The sequence below is a fragment of the Spinacia oleracea genome, chromosome 5 (assembly GCF_020520425.1).
Source record: "Spinacia oleracea cultivar Varoflay chromosome 5, BTI_SOV_V1, whole genome shotgun sequence".
Classification (NCBI taxonomy): domain Eukaryota; kingdom Viridiplantae; phylum Streptophyta; class Magnoliopsida; order Caryophyllales; family Amaranthaceae; genus Spinacia; species Spinacia oleracea.
This window is the reverse complement of record NC_079491.1, coordinates 40,122,360-40,140,424: the sequence shown is the minus strand read 5'-3', so window position 1 is coordinate 40,140,424 and position 18,065 is coordinate 40,122,360. Positions and strand designations below refer to the sequence as shown.

At 37.2% G+C, this 18,065-nt stretch overlaps 1 protein-coding gene across 2 annotated transcripts; it reads right to left on the bottom strand.

The window, feature by feature from the left end:
- Positions 1 to 8,723: 8,723 nt before the first annotated feature.
- Positions 8,724 to 17,648, bottom strand: LOC110774912 (polyadenylation and cleavage factor homolog 4). Of its 2 annotated transcripts, none has more exons than XM_021979514.2 (7): positions 16,823 to 17,648; positions 15,017 to 15,118; positions 14,194 to 14,442; positions 12,919 to 13,038; positions 12,373 to 12,798; positions 9,876 to 11,693; positions 8,724 to 9,497 (listed from the first exon to the last, which is right to left on the bottom strand). In XM_021979514.2, the coding sequence occupies exons 1-7, from the start codon at positions 17,195 to 17,197 to the stop codon at positions 9,483 to 9,485; spliced, it is 3,105 nt and encodes a 1,034-aa protein (XP_021835206.1). In that variant the 5' UTR covers positions 17,198 to 17,648; the 3' UTR covers positions 8,724 to 9,482. The 2 variants fall into 2 exon arrangements, with proteins under 2 accessions (XP_021835206.1, XP_021835205.1); XM_021979513.2 differs by having other exon boundaries at positions 8,724 to 9,500; positions 16,823 to 17,647.
- Positions 17,649 to 18,065: the final 417 nt, after the last annotated feature.

Genomic DNA, 18,065 nt, shown 5'->3' with positions numbered 1-18,065 from the left:
AGAACCTCAAGCGGTAATCTAATACCATAGGAGTTTATTTGCTAAGTCGTTTCTCTTTAACATAAACTTCAAGGTAGAAATAGAATTTCTGAATTCATTTCTTTTGTTCCCGTTTCCTATCCTTTCTAGCACGTTTTCTTATAGTCCAAAAGATTTAACTCTTTTCTTGATCTTCTTACTTTGTTACGCCTACGAAGTCCCTTTCTTTTATTCATTTTGAATGACCCTATCCAATGAGCCTTGTTCGTTATCTAATCAAATGAAAATTGGTTGTTAACCATTGGTTATATATGAGCCTTTAACTCAATACTTCATTATTCCAAAACTACCCAGTATTCTGAATATATGAGGTCCAATTGGTCTACCATTCAAATTTTAGTTTGAAACAACCATGAAGATCACTATAAGAAAATATCATTCAAGATACGCTCTCATTCTTCTTTTCTTTGAGAATCGCTCTCAAAATTAGTTACCAATCGACCAAAGAAATATCGCAGTTCCATTAAAAGAACACAATAAAGTTGAAGATTTACGATTCTACAAAATGAACAAGCAAAGAGAACATTTATCTTACTTCAATAACTTGAATAAAAGCATTCACGCAATCATTATAGCTATTTAAACATTTCATTCATGCAAAAATAAAACATGGTCCATAATTAATGAAACGATTCCAAGACCCTAAAAGTCCTAAATCATTAAGCAGCTTTGGCATGTCTTAAGTCTTTTAAGATTCTACGTAAGCAAAACGTATTGCTAGTAATCTCCAAATAACTCTTGGTTAATAAATTTATTCCATAATTTATTCCTTTGCCACAACATATGCCATTGTTGTTTGAGTTAAAACCACAATCAACGTGTTCCTTTGGGATACCTTACCATCTAAGTCAACTAAAATAGCATCTCGCTTTGGCGGAAACCTACTACCTTAGATCCTTAGATTTTTGTAAGTGCTTGATTTGGAAGGAAATTATAAACTCAATACTACTTTGGACCTAGTTGTTTCTATGTTGGTCCGATTATTTAGTGAACTATATCTAATCGAGCATACAAACAACATTCATGCATAATATACATTCATTCACAATATGTATAGTGCATAAATTAATTTTAGTGAACTAGTATGGCCCAAAACTTTGTCTTGAAGCATCCAATCTTCTTCACCTTGTTATCTTGGCATTGTCTTGAACTTCATTCAATAAGCTAACTTAAAGTTCTAAACTAGAAATACTTGAAATAATTAAAAGTTACATCAAAATTTCAATGGTACGCAGACCATATTTAAAACTCTACATTCAAAGATAAAACGGTACATAGACCGTATTTAACTATCCTAGATTGGTCATACTAGTCACTTTGAGTACCTCCAATACATAAAATATACATTCTATGCATTCATCCATTTGTATCCTAAAACGAATGGCTCAAATAAATATGCAAGTATTTACATGATTTATTTAAAATCACGTTCACATAAAACGCGTCCTAAAAGATTAATCAATTCTGAATTATTAATCCTTAGAATTTACTCTAATCAAAATTTAATTTAATTAAAATAATAGTGCCCTACGAAAAAAATTAAAATAATTATTTCATTTTAATTTCATTAAGCGGCTCCCACTCAAACCAATATTTTATTTTGGATTATTTAATTTTAAATATTTAATTAAACTCACGGCCCGGCCAAAGTTAAATAAAATAAAATAAAAAAAAATCCACCGTTAGCCATTTCATGCAAAAATTAAATTTAAAGCCCATACGAACAAAATTGCCAATTTCGTGCAACACGGGCTAAGCTTGCGCCCAGCCCAACATCGCCAAGTGCGTTGTGGCCGTACGAGGCTACGAGGAGCAAGGCCGCTGCCTCGCAATTGCTCGCAAGCCAAGGCCAGCGATGCTGCCTTTCTTGGTCGCTGCTCGTAAGCCAAGGCATCGACTGCCTTGCTCTCTGTTGTGGCCAGCGCGCGCTGGCACGCCCAGCTTGCTTGCTGGTTACCTCGCGTTGTTGCGCCAAGCTGCGGGGAGGCAGTGCGCATGTGCTACGCCGAGCCACACGCACCGCGCACCCCTCGTTCCGCGCCTTTGGCTCGTGCCATACGAGCCAACTAATTAAAAATAATAATTTTTAATTTCACGAAACTTTATTTGCATGAGTTATTTTTCTTGAAATTAACAAAATTAATCATTTGATTTTCGAAAAATAACAAAGTGGGTGATTTAATTAATTTTTCAACTTTCCAATTTTGAGAATTTTTTTTAAATCTTGGGTAACAACATTCAAATTTAATGAACGAACTAATCAACAAAAATTTGAACATATTTGATAATCCAATCCAAAATTTCAAATTGTTCTAAACATTTGAATTTCAGATTTTTATCAATTTCGTTTAAGTGTTGATTAAAATTAACAAATCTAATCAAAATTTTAATACAATAATTTTTAAAAACTGCCACTTATCATGAAATTATATTCCCTTTTCCAATTAACCAAATTTTCTGTCTTAATTATTTTAAAAATCAATTTAGGATCTAAAAATTACAAATTTAGGGAAAATAAAATTGGGGTTTATACATAAAATTTATGGCCGAAAATTATACCATAATTTTAAAATATACCCAAGAACAGTAGGAAAACATTTCAATCAATTCCGAGTTATTTAGGTCGTGCAATTAATTGAAAAACTTTCCAAATTTGTTAATTTAATTCGTTAATAAACAAGAACGCCCAAAAACTCGAAATTCGAGGCCTGTTTTTGCGATTCTGTTCTCATGAGTTGATCTTAGAAAATCATTTTCAATCAGATTAGGGTTAGAAAAATCGAAATTCTGACACTTTTTGAATTCAGAACATATTATACGATTCATCCAATAATCCAAATATTTCGTAAATTAATTTAAAAAAATCAGAAAATTTCGACAGCAACAAAAACATATTAATCATGCTAAAAAGTACTTAAATACATAAGGCTCGTGATACCACTGTAGGGAAGTAAAGTTAAATACATATTCAACATAGCGGAACAATCCCCAAAGCAAGGAAGCATGTATAAAGTACATATTAAGCTGATTTTTTTGATGTGTTAAACTGATTTTTTTGCATTAGGGTAGGAAAAGCATGTAGATTAGGTTACTATAATAACCTATCTAGTAAGCCAAGCCAACCGGCCAAACACAAGGCTCAACCGGCCAGCAAGGCCCATAAGCACGCTGACACGCATAAGTGCACAGCACTGCAGCGCGTGGGCTTGGGTCGACGTTGCTGCTGTTGTTGTGGCTTCCTTGCGCGCGCGCACAGCCGAGGCAGCAAGGCCATAGGCCCTTGCTCCTTGCGCGCGCGCACAGCCGAGGCAGCAAGGCCATAGGCCCTTGCTCCTTGTGCTTTGCTCGTGGGCTTACTTTTGTGTTTGCTTCATTTAATTATCATCCGATAATTTATTTATCGTTTCGTACTTGACGATACATTGTCGTACGATACGATTATTTGTTTCGCCTAACTTACGAATATACGCAATCACGATATACGATTTCATGATCCAATGTTAAATTGTATAATTATGTTTTCCGAACTAATTTCCAGAAAAGCTATTAAATGAATTTCCGGTTCATTTAATCCGATGATCTTTTACATGCCAATGGTGTGACCTTATAGGTTCAGTCAAGAGTAAGATGTGAGCCTAATATAGATTAGAAATCCCTGATCGAAAGCATTGCTCCAGCTAGCTGTTCCGATCACTTGATCTCACTGAATTAATTGTTCGTAATTAATATGAACCTTCGTATTAGACTAATGCACCTTTCCTTCATAGTTTAAGGTTTATAAGACTCATTCCAAGATATTTATGCACATCTAAAGCTCGTTTGAGTCGTTATAGGTTATACGTAGCCTAAAATGGCATTTTTTCTCCCAACTTTCACAAAACGAACCTAAGTAAACATATTTTGACTAAAAATGATGTTTTCTCTCCCAACTCTCAACTAATCTTATATTTAACTTAATTTAATTTATTGGTTTGCATGTTGTTCTTTTAAAGGTTTTCAATACTCCAAAGGAGAGGTCCTTTACTAAAGAGGAGATGCATGAAGTTCGAGACAAGTGGGCTACTTACTTCACCGATTGTGAAATCCCTCGTTGTAAATAGAACAAGCTAGTAGTTATCCGTGACTCTAAAATTACTTTGTTATTTATTGATATACTTACATTTGAATTAATGTGGTAATATTATTGTAAACTTGAAATTTATCTAACTTTTGAGGAATGTCAAGGTAATGTTTGGTGAAAGAATGCTATAAATTAACATGTATTGCACATGCTCAGAAATTATATTGCAAATTTTTAAAAAAAAAACATAATTACAAAGGTGGCGCTTGTTGGTAATAAGCGCCACCTTTGACATTTAAAAAGGTGGCGCTTTTTCAGCGCCACCTTTGTGAATTTTCCAAATGTGACCAGACCATGTGATGCACTTTTAAAGCGCCACCTACACTCCTATTTTAAGCCCCACCTTTGATGTTTTTTCTACTAGTGGTTCTGAATGTTCATAATTAGAGTGTTTCTGAATAATATTATATTCACCTAAATACTTGATTCGTTCACCTACTATTTGTGTGACTCTACGAATTTAGTCAAGACTAAACTATGGTATTAATATTATAAATTTCACTTGAACTTAAGCGGCCTCTAGCTAGGCATTCGGATCACTTAATCTCACTGAATAATTAACTTGCTTAATTAAAACTGAACCGCATTTATTAGACTTAGCATTAAATGCAAACTTGGACCAAGGGCATTATTTCCTTCAGGCAAATGGATGTCAAAACCGCTTTCTTAAACAGCGTTTTAACATAAATTGTTTTTATGACACAGCCTGAAGGTTTTGAAGATCCACAAAATGCTAAAATGGTATGGAAGCTCAAGAATCCATTTATGGATTAAAGCAAGCATCTAGAAGCTGGAATATACGCTTTGATGAAGCAGTCCGTGACTTTGGTTCGTCAAAAACGCAGACGAATCTTGTGTATACAAGATGGTCAATGGGAGCAAGATTTCTTTCCTAGTATTATATGTTAATGGGAACAAACAATAGCAAACCATGGTAATTATGTTTCAACCTATTAATACAAATTGTAGTAATATTACACTAGCCATTTATTTCACCAATTAAATTTCAATAACTTGGGAGACAGTCGGCACTGGCACGCTAAAACTAGAGCATATTAGATGCACCGGAGTTAACCGTACACCCTCTCACATTTTCACTTTACACGTGGGGAGAAAATATGACATGGACCATCAATGGGTATAAAAATACCCTTGGATGCACGATGCACCCGGGTGCACCTAATAATTTTCACGCTAACACACGTTGTCCAACTAGTGAACAAAAAAAAACACATTTAAGCCACAATGTCCCAAGCAAAGCACATATGGCCGGTATGGAATGTGGACATTTAGGCCCTTATGTTTTTGGCTTTACTGCAGTTTGAGGACTTATCTGGCAGTTAAGTTAAGTTAAGTTCAGTTCAGTTCAGTTTAGTTTAGTTAAGTTCAGTTCAGTTCTAAATAATAAATAATTATTAATTATTAATTATTAATTAAAATTAGTAATTTGTAATATGTGTAATTATTATTATTTATTATTTGTTAATTATTAATTATTAATTATCTATTTTATAATACTATTATTTTTTAATTCCAATTCAGTAATATTCGATTAAGTTAAGTTAAATTAAGTTCAGAACATTCAGTTCAATTTAATTCAGTTCTAAAGAACATGGCCTTAGAGCATGTACATTGGGGCTTTTGGAGTGGCTTTCCAAGTAGCTCTCCAACGAAAACTATCTTGGCTAACATTGGAGCTCTTGATGGTTCTTGAGGGGCTCTTAAGTAGCTTTTCATGGAGAGCTACTTCAAGGTAGTTCTTGCCCAACAGCCCTCCAAAAGTTGATTCTTATTGAAAAGTGGGAAAGAACTTCGAAAAGTGGATAGTAACTTTGGCTAAAAACACAATTAATTATTGACCATGAAATGGTAAAAATGAGATTGGAGAGCTCACTTGAGGAACCAACCAATGTTTGGTGTTTTTATGAATGAATTCTTGAGGGTGTCTTATAGAAAAGAGAGAGTAGAGAGCCCTCCAAGAGCTCTTTTGAATAGTCAACCAATGTACATTCTCTTAGGTTGTTATTCTCTACATTATCTATATGGACACAATAACCTCGCATAAAACATTACGGAGTATATCGACCTTATACTCGGTTTTAACAGCAACCCCACATTAAATATCGACCTTATACCAGATTTAACAGCAACCCCACATAAAATATTTTGGGGTATATTTGTAAGGGTTTACAGTTAAATATATAACATGATAACGGAATAACCCCAAAGCCAGGAAGCATGTATAAAGTACAGATTAAGCATTACTTACGTTTGTAGTGTGTTTTCCCTTAGTTCAACAACCACGAACACGAAAAAGAACTCCAAATGTCGTTCCTCTACCTGGTTCACCGACACGTTCAGATCCCTCTTGAGATTGACGGCTTAGATCTGCTTCAAGATAGTTTAGCTTTTGGGATGAACGGTCTATTGGAGGCACAGAGAGAATTATGGTTCTCTATTGCCTTAGCTTAGAATATTAGGTTGCTTAGATTAGGAAAACATGTAAAGTAGGTTATTATAATAACCTATCACATGAGCCAAGCCAACCAGCCAAGCACAAGGCTCAAACGGCCAGCAAGGCCCACGGTCGCATGCACACACACAGCCACAACGCAGCGAGCAGTTGGGCCTTGGGCCGTCGCTGTTGCTGCTGCTGTTCTTCCTTGCGCGCGCGCCAACACATCCAAGGCCATGGGCCAGCGCTGCGCCCATGGGCCTTGCGCCTCGTGTGCTTTGGCTTGTGTGTTTGCTTTCGTGTTTGCTATTAAATTATCATTCGATCATTTATTTATCGTTTCGTACTTAACGATCCATTGTCGTACGATACGATTATTCGTTTCGCCTAGCTTACGAATATACGCAACACGATATACGATTTTACAATCCAATGTTAAATCGTATAATTGTGTTTTCCGAACTAATTTCCCGAAAAGCTATTAAATGAATTTCCTATTGTTACATGTCAATAGTGTGACCTTATAGAATCAGTCAAGAGTAAGCTGTGAGCCTAATTAGGATTACAACTCACTGATCGGAAGCATTGCTCCAGCCAGCTGTTCCGATCACTTGATCTCATTGAATTAATTGTTTGTAATTAATCTAAAACTTTGGTATTAGACTAATGCACATTGGGTGAAGGAAACATTTCCTTCAATATTGACCTTATTCCTGGTAGGGATGGCAAAGTTAAATGAATATCCATTTATCCGATCCACCGCAATTATTAAATGCATAAATTCCCGAACTAAACGGATGACATGCGGGTGACCCTCGCTCCATCCATTTATCATCTATCCTTCCGCTTAGATATATTTTTCACCCAAATTTTAATAAAAATATTCTATAATCAAGAAAATATTTTTAATTCTTGTTGCAAATTTTATTTTTCAAAGCATTTCTTGTTATTTTTTATGCAAATTATTATTTTATTAATGAAAATGACTATATGTTAAAGTTGATGTACTTTTTTATAGTAAAATATTCATCCGTTATTCACCCGACCTACTCGTTTCATCCGCGGATAACGGGTGGGTGGGTCGATGCAGATGATGGTTAAGCGGGTGAAGGATAGATGCGGGTGAAGTAGATTGATAAACGGATAGATGAGGGTGAAGCCTCACCCAGTCCGAATCCGATACATTGCCATCCCTATTCCCGTGAGAGCACAATGTAGTTGGGACTCCAATTCGAAGAGAAATTTGTTCTAATTGGAAGTATAGATGGTTGTGGGACGGCCCGGATCGTCCCAAGCCCACTCGACTTCATGTCGGGTCGAGGCGGGCTGAAAATTTCAAAATACGGCCTAGGCCCACGGCTTTCGTGTCGGGTCGACCATCATGCCTAAACCTAATTTTACTAAATATTGCGTGATTTTTCGTGCCGTGCCTTGTCGTGCTTTTTCCCAAAAAATCGGCTAAACACGGCCCATGGCCCACGATGTCATGCTCGTGCCAGGCCATGCTTTTTTCGTGCCCGTGCCGGACCGGGCTTTTTTCGTTCCAAGCCTGCTGGGGTTTTTTCATGCCGGTTCAAGCTAGACCCTATTGAAAGTGAGATTTAACACATTATCATTAAGTTGAAGACCAGAGCTCATATGATGGCTCATAAATTATATATTTAAGTTGAAATAGTCTGTTTTTCGCAAGGTATATATTATGGCAGTAAAGATCCAATCCTTAAAACAGGACCATTTAGAATTGATCAAAACACAAGGATTATTTTTAGATGATGAAACTTTGCATTTTTCTACCATTAGGAAAACTGCTTTCCACCCTATACAAACCTAACAAAACAAAATGATTGTAAATGAGATCATGAATTACTTTTCCTAAGAACAGTTTACATCAAACCAAACATTCCCTTGATATAATTATTTTGAAAAATAAAATAAAAACAGGTCTCAAAAATAAATTTAAGAATAATCTTATCAAATCAGTGTTAGGTGTTAGGTGTTAGGTGTTAGGTGTCAAAATGGTTTTTTGTTATCTGCAGCTGAGTATATCTCACCTTCAGTGAACACAAGTAATATTGTTCAAACTAAAAAAAATAACCAGTACAAGCATCATTAATCCAACATGCATCAATAAAACCTCCTTTCTGTAGTTGGAGCTATTTTCTCTTTTGTTTTGTCCTTTTCTCGGACTGGGGCTCCTGTGAATGTTACATAGTTCTGCAAATTACTACATTATTCTAATGAGAGCCTCTTGGGCTCAGAAATAATACATTATGCCTCCAATTCCATAGCTCCATGTACTCGTCGGACGGTCCGACCACAGCATTCCAACCCCCAACAAACACAAAAAACAAAAAACTCTCCAAAGTTCTAAAGTTCACAAAACAAACCTGAGAGAAGGGAGGAAGCAGGAAAAATTTAGCTCATCTAAGACCAAAACAATGCATCAGATATGAACTGTGGTGACAGGTTGAAATGGGCTGTCTTCTAAAGTTCTAATAGTTTTGATATTACTGGACATAATGGACACTGAGTGCTGAAGGTAGCAATACCATTTCAACAGTGCCAAAATATCCAAGGGGAAAAGTTCGATCCAAATGGATGAGATACACTCATACACACCCATCTGTTCCATATATTTACTTCCATGGATATCTCGTAACTATCAAACCGAAATAGATTTGTGCAGTAGAATCTCTCACAGCCCAATAGCCATCACATTGCACTCTCTGCAATAAGGGGGAAAGAAGAAGATACAGTGTGCAAAGCTATACCTGCACTGTTGGCACCAGCTTCCTGAAATATCACAGCCACCCTCTTCCTCACAGCCGAGAAGCACCGGTTTACTAGAGGGTTGATTGCCTCAGCAACCTACGTCCCCTTTTCCTGCTGCATAAGTATTTTTTAAAAATCCAATCAGAAGAAAGCAGATTTCAACTGTACAATAAACACAAGTACACCCAATTGATGATAAGTTAAAGAAATGCTACTTGAAAACGAATAAACAAATAAATGCTTGCAGTTAAACCATATCTGCTCGATACCATCATGACAATTTAAGCAGCCAACAAAAGATGTAGCAGGGAAACAAGATCAACCAAGACATCAAATATCAAAATTATCTAACAATCAACTTAGAAAGAGATGAACAAAGCCTTTTCAGGGAAGAACGTTAAGAAACTTAACCTATTTAGTTTACAAAATTAGAAATCAATTATTAACAAATAGATGTTTGCCAAATTCATGTTCAACATCAAGACTTACCACTTTAATTCCCCTGATAGATCCCAAATCACGAGTTGTATCACCTGACATACAGTTGGCATGTACAATCAATTTTTGCGAATCGCTCTCACTGCAAGATCCTCCTTCCTCAGTGCTTCCAGATGTGGTAGACAAGTAAACTGCTCCTTTAAACATCCATTCATCCCTCTCTTGACTGTAGAAATCTTCAAACAGTTCGCCACATAAAAGACATACACATTGACTTTCATCTGCAGGAACCATTTTCTCATTCTCTTCTCTCATCCTGCTGAACCCCTCTATGAGACAGGTGGAATGATAACCAAACGGAAATCCAGCCTTCCCGGCAACCCAGTCAGCGGGCTTTGAATACCATCTCCTTGATGGCTTATTCAAGCAGTTTGGTATTGAATTTTTAAAGGCGTGCCACTCTGAATGTCTGGCAAGTCTTTCTTGCAGTTTAAATCGAAGACCACATGCGATGCACCTGTGTGGTAGATTTTCAGAGAGTCTGTCGATTACAGCAGGATGCAAATCCCGGAGCACACGTGGCCTGAATTCATATCCTATGGGATCCTTAACTTCTTTCATGCTTTGAACTGTGTCAGGTTTCTTTTCGTCAAGTTCAAATGCAGAAATATTTTCAGTAGATGATTCAGGTATAGCTGCAGAAACTTTCGAAACTGGTGGAGCTGTACCTGCAGTTACAGTGGCAGTAATAGGGCTTTGCGCTTGAAGCTGGGCCTCAGATTTCACAGAAACGGCAGCAGCTGCTTCAGTTTGTGGTGCAGATATCAACCCCTTTGATATCAGTGTGCTCAAAATTGAAAGCGGGTTTGACTTAGCAGCTGCCACATTCGATGTTTGTGCCAATGTACTGCTCATTATAGCAGATGGAGAGATTGGTGACACCAGAGGAGTCTTTTCTACTTTACTTCGAGGGATAGTACCTGTTGAATCACGAGGACCTGATGATGCTGTAGCATCCTTGGAACTAACTAAAGTTGATTGAGAAGCGAGAGGAGTAGTAGGAGGAGGTCGAAGCCCAATATGTTCAGAAGCAGAGCTACCAGAAAGTAACCCACTTTTCATCACAGCAGCCAATAAACTACTCACATTAGACTGCCCTTGCATATCACCAGCAATGGGATTCAAAGTATCTGGCGAGGCACCTTTCTTCATCATGGAAGAACCAAGCAGCTGCTGAGCTTTCTGGACAATATCAGAAAGCTCAGTCTTTGAGTTGGACAGCTTCTCAGCAGGTGGAACAGGCCTTTGTTGAAAAGGTGTAGGAGAAGGTGTTTTCTGCAGAGCCTGTGCTTCCAACTTTTGCACACTTAGATTCTGAAGTCGACTAGGAACAGAGTCCTGAGAAGTTTTATCACGAACCCTGGCATTTAACTGCCCTGACAATGATGCTGCTCTAGGATCAGTCCGAACCAAGGAATAAGATCTCATATGATCTTTCTCAACAAGACTTTGACGAGGATCCCTTTTAGACAATAAAGGAGAAGGGGGACGCTGGCTTATCACAGAATGTCCAAGAGATAGACGCCCTATAGATCCTGCGGATGCTGAAACAGCAGTAGTCGGCACACCAAAACTAGAGACTGCAACTGAAGATGGACCAATCACGGAGTGAGGGCCCATTTGCTGTAACAAAGGACTTGAACTATCAGCCTGGTGAAGTTCCTGCATCTTCCAGTGGGAAGACCTTGGGTGTCCAAGAGGCAGTTGATCTTTCTGTTCAGAGGAAAGACTGTCTGCAGAATGTTCTCTCTCAAAGTTGGACCTCACTTCAGTCTGACTTTTCCATTTAGGAAGGTGCCTACTCATTTCCTGTAGATTGTGATCCACGGTGAGTTAACTGGATCAGTGCATACAGTCTAGCACGATAATATTTGAAATAAGAAACAACCAAGACAAACAGAAAAGTTCTGCAAAGAAAGCTTTTATAATTGGCAGGTAGATGAAAAGGTGAATGAAATGTCTTTGTTAAACTAAAGGCACTCTCTACAATATGAGATGATAGAAAGGATGGGTGATTCCATGTGAAATATTCGTACAATATGGGCAAAGTCATTGAAACGGAAAGATACAACACAGTGATGCAGATTTACAGTTAACATCATGCACCAAAGATCTACGAAATAAAATGGCTAACCACAAATAGAGTTTCGTAAGTAATACTTTGTACTCTGTAATTGAAAGATAAATTTGGCAAAGAACTCAAGGCTCTTTAACAGACCAGAACAACAAGCGGGAAGAATACAGAATCATTGCAACCAACAGTTTTCATCACACTCATGCAGTCTAAACATAACAAAAAGCTCAACTGCTTAAGAACTTGAAATGCCACATGAACAAAAGATATGTTTACTCGTCAAAGAAAATTTGAAGAATTGTAACATCACATGTTCCATCTGGCCACCAGTCAATTTTGTAGTCAAACATAAACCTCATTCTGCAAGGACAAACAGTATTATAGACACTGTTAATTGATCTTTGGATATCTTACCACTTTCTCAAGATCCTCAGACCAAATTTCTTTTTTTAGGACGGGCGTAGCACCAGGATCCATTGCCTTTGTGCCCATATCATCCCACATGAACTCCTCTTCTTCAGAGTTTTTCCAGCTCTCAGATATCTCAGCAGCAAATCTTGGCTGTTTCTGTACCGAGGGAATACTACTACTTGCTGGTCTGACAGCTGTATACTTTGGAATCCGCTTAATATCAAATCCATTCTTTTCGCCAGATATTGATTCCTCCCCCTCTCTGCCAGCACCAAGCCATCTCTGTCCATTAAGCTTCTCACTAGGTTTACCACCTGATGTGCTCAAAGGTCTTGAAATCCCAGATGCATTTTCATAATCTCCATATACTGCACCTCCCTGCTTTGGAAGACCGGATTCTCTCAGTGGTTCTCGTTGAGGACGCATATTCTAAAATAAAACCCGCAACGAATTCGAAAAGAAGAGAAAATTAATAGGTAAACAATTGAAGAATAAATAGTAGTTAAATTTGGATGTATAACAAAATAAGAAAATGAGCAGTAAACATACATGCATTTTTATTGTAGGATCCATCCACGGCCTTTCAGTTCCTGCACCAGTAGTTCTCTCTGGTCTCTCTGCATCTTCAGAAGATCCAACATCCGAGAGACCAATATCTGTTCCTTTCATCTACATAAGTTGAAAAGTAGATAACAAATCAGCACAAAATGTTATACCTTCGAAATCATATCCACTATCTTTAAAAAAAAAACAAAAAAGGTTTCTGAATATGCCAAAGCTTGGAAGCAAATTACACAAACGAAGCTCTTCATCAAGAGCTTGGGAAACAGCTACAAAAATGGTACGGCAGACTAAAAGATGCAGGTCATGCAACCACAGGCTACAGCTACTCACTGGCCATCTACTCACCAAAGATGATCATAACATGCAGCTTTTACCTATTCACTCGGTGCTTACTTAAACCGTAATGAAGTTTAAAATTTAATTTGTGATTAATGCCCAGAACTGTATATTTATGTCATGAATGAAACCGAAATCAATAACGATGCTGATAGGAAGGAAAAAAACAAATCCAACTGACTATAAGCAGTCGACAAAAACAATTGCAAATTAGTATATCTGGAATGAGGTCTTGATAGCGACATCCAAATATGGTACCTTGTATGGAATTATGGATACAACAACATAGGGTTCGGAATTGGTTTAATCATTGATAACTCAAAGTTAAGCGCATTAACCAATTTTAAATGAAAAGCAAAATCCTGGTCTCCCCACCCTTTTCTCTTTACCACCATTTTTTCACAAGAGTCACAAATCTTCCAGTTATTACAAACAGTGGAATAGTAATAGCTTCTACCATTTAAGCAATTTAATGCACATGTATAATCCCATGCAAACATGTACACCCCACAATTAAGGTAACTAAGTATGCTATTCAATATACTCCAGATATGATTCCTTGAAATAAGATTTTAGACACAATCGCACAATATGATCACATAATCTTCTTTGTAGACCAAAAGTAGTACTCCGTATTTTGTAGCTCATCTACCACATCATGTAACTTCCAAAATGATGATCATGCAAATACGGATATACCTACTGCCAATAATTTTCATGAGTTAATATAGAGACGAACCTCTTTTTGTTGAATTCTAGATTTAACGAACACATCAGCCAAACAAAACCATCATGATATTAACACCATAATTGACCACATTGAACTCATTGAACTCAAACCAAGAAAAACACTCTCCTTCAGCATAATGCACATACCACGATCTGAAAATGTAAAGGCTATCAAGAACCAGCAACAGATCTTACCTTACTAGACTGCTGAAAACGATGTCTAGCTTCCAAATACTTCGGATTCACATGAATACTCTGTGGTTGACGCTCAGACTTTGATGTGGTAGTTCCAGACGACGCGCCATTGACAGCTGTCAGGAATCCTAGTTCTTTCTCAATAATCTGCAGCGCCTGAGGAGGAAAAACTCCTTTCCATGTCCCAAAAAGATGTCGCATACCAGAATGTACTGAAGGATCCACGTGCCTGTATGCCTTGCAAAATACCTAGATAATCCAGGGGGAGAAATGAAAAACTTATAAAATGGTGACAGGGAAATACTGGAATAGTAAGGAAAAAAAACACAATACAAGGGACAGTATATTTTTTAAATTTCCTTTAGGTGGATGGCAATTTAGCTGGTGATACTGCACTTAGAGAAAGGCAGCTGATTGCCTAAATGGAGATCAGAAATTCTAAAATACCTTCTCAGGAACAGAGAGCATGCTTATCACTTCCAGAAACAATCTTTTTCTTAGACCGAGGGAGGGGTGGGGGGGCTATATATCCTCTGAAACTGCAGAATATAAACACTTGCTAGAATCTCCAAAGTGAGCTTACAGACAAAGATACAACACATCACCACGTACCAAATCATTAAAAGGTCACAATTTCCATCTTCACACATTTTTTCCAGATGCAAAGAGAAAGAAACAACCAGCAACTCATCTCATCCAGAATTTCCTATAACAAGCCGGGGGAGGGGGGTGATGTACCACACAAGGTCATGAGCTTGAAGCAATAACCGTCAGAAAGCAACCACTAACCGACAGAAAATAATACATATATTCGTATTCTAACCTCAGGTAATTTTGTTGCAAAATACTTTATGTAATCTCGACCAATATTCTTCACAATACTATCCAGTAGATAAAGTGAGGGAAGCTTCTGTTCAGCAGGAACCTGCAGATAAAATATCATTGTTTTATTAAAACCAAATCTAATGAAGATGAAAACCCAAACAAAAATGTAATAAGATGACAATAAAAAATCTGACGAAAAGTCATCTTAAGAGGGAGCAAGCACATGAAAACCACTTTACAATTACAAATCCACTAGGCACATAAATGCTCACAAATGCCTGAAGCACCTCAACCCCGTCACTCAGTGGGAAAATGTGCCTTTACAATCCGAAAACACATATATTAGCACTTCAAAGAACCTTCTTCAGCAATGATAGCGCATCAGTTTTACAGTTCAACATCTCCTAGGCACTACAATATTCCCATACCTCTAACACACATACATAATAAGTGCATCTAACAGAATGAAACTACAGCACTCCTTTTCTATCTACTACTGATGTAGATTCACCATCTTATACATGCATTTTAATAACTTAACACACACTGGTCCTTCCAAGGAAATATGCAACTCATCTAAACATCCTTGATATCAAGCTAAAACTCCTTAAAGCAACCTTGATATCCACTCCTATAACGGATCATCATGAAAAAAACATAACTTACATTCTACACAATTAGGATGCCCAATAAAACACTCCAATAATTCGGAAATTCAAAATGCAGACACCACAGTTTCAAGGGAAGCAATGTGACAGTGAACACTTCTCTCTAACAATTCATTCAGACATTCACTCAGTATTGCCAGTGCCGGCAAGATGAAATAAGTCTCTGAACATACACCAATCACAAATAGATCCAGCATTGCACTTAATCTTTCAGATAAATGCTGTCACAATGGTGACAAACTATTTTACACTTAAATCTTTTTTCTGTGATACAGCTGCTACAAAAATTACAACCACGGGTTTCACATATTTCTGACAACAAGTCCTGAAAATATATATTGCAGTTTTCAAGGAAAACAGATATATTGCCAATCGTCATCAGTGTAGAACCTTTGATGTCCTGTCAAACAAGAAGAGTAATATATACATCCTAGATAGCATCCAGGGAGTTGACTACTTTCAGTCTCTCGGCTATAAGGGGAACAACAAAGTACTTAAACTGCTTGGAAATCATGTTGATCCCATTTCATGATGTACGCAACAAGTTAAGCAGCAGAAGTTTTTGAGTTCAGCCTGTTACTTAAGAGCGGAAGACAGACACTTGATTGTTGCCTATTTTATCCAAGAACAAAATGAAGTTCACCAGGGAAATAATTTTTGAGTGATAGATTCCACCAATCGGACAACACAGAAGAGACTGGCTCCTCATGGATTCAACCTATGATTAACATCTTTATTATCTGTTTGTTAGATTCACACTCACAATGCCAATGTTCTAACATTCAGAGCTCGCGCATAGAGGACAGTCTCTGAAACCCTGTTTTTACTAAAATTACAACAGGTGCATAGAAGAATTCAGAATCTAAAATCAGCAACTTGTAACTACATTGTGCTTAAGTAAAAGGCCTTCATATTGATCTAGAAACACTTCCAATTCATTAATCTGATCTTTTCTTTTACAATGATTGAATTTTATTAAATCAGCAAGAACGGATAAAGAACATGAATGGCTCATCGTGATTGCCCGCGCTGTACAACTTTAACCTATCTACCGATGCTGCAATTGAACACTGTTACAAATACAAAGTAAACTAAAGCAACTAAACCATTGATATTAAGCCGAATTTCAAATTCACCTCAATAATGTTAGCACAAATGGTGGCCGCAATGGCCTTGGCAGCCTGCAAATTCTCCCCGGCGATAATTGTCAAATTCGTAATAATAGGCTTCGAATTGAAGGTTAACTCAGCTAATGCGGTCTTGTACTGATTAACCAGCTCCTGATGCTGCTGAAACTGCTGTAAAGAGCCGCGAACTGAATCGTCAGATTCTCTATCCCTCTCATTCGCTCTAAACCGAGTCGAACCCGAACCCAGACCAATTGCCGATCTTTGCAGCGGCGGTTGTTGGAATTGCCGGCCGCCGAGGGTTGAATCTTCTGTTAATCGCGGCTTTTTCGAAATCAAATTCGATCTATCAAACGGTGGTCTACGAGAACTCTCCATCTCCATTTACAGCACGATACAAAAACAATAACAAAACAAATTTAAGTATATCAAAACCCTAACCTTAAAAACTACATACAATTAATCCTCTTCATTACCAAAAGTACAATACCGAATCTCTATCAACAATTGGAAAATTCAATAACAACATTACAATTAAATCTAACTCCAATCTATTCAGAAAATTCAAAAAACACGATAAAGAACAGAAGCTGTTGTTACAGTAAGAAAGAAACCCTAACCCTAATCCTAATATCGAACGACGAAATCAAGTTTCAGGCTTGTAATCCGAGATCAATTACAGAAGCAGAAGGGTGAATTGGAGAGAGAAATGGAAGTGAAAGTGAGAAGAAGAGGAGAGAGAAGAGGGGCGGAGAGGAGACAATTCGAGACAAGGGCAAAGGGATCGATACTGAAGATGGAATGAGGAAGCTCTATTTTTATTTTATTAATTTTTAGTGAAATTTAATTTTGTTTATATTTGAGTTTCCTCGTTCTAGAGCGACTTCCGGATTAAATGATAAAAGATGGTAAATTTCTCAAAATATACTTAACCCGTGTCATGTATGGATTCTACTCCCTCTGTATTTATTTAAGGAATACACTTGTCTTTTCCGGCCGTATTTATTTAAGAGATACACTTGCCATTTTTAGTAACTTATCAACCCCACATCTAATTTACCCTATGATCCACCATCCTATTAAACAAATAATTTTATTAACCCATCTCACCTCCCACCCACCAAAATGACATGGTCCCCACTTGTTTAATTATTAAAATATCTATCCAACCCCACTTGATTTATTATTTTATTTCATTCAATTCTTCTTTTTAATACTCGTGTCCGGCCAAGTGTATCTCTTAAATAAATAC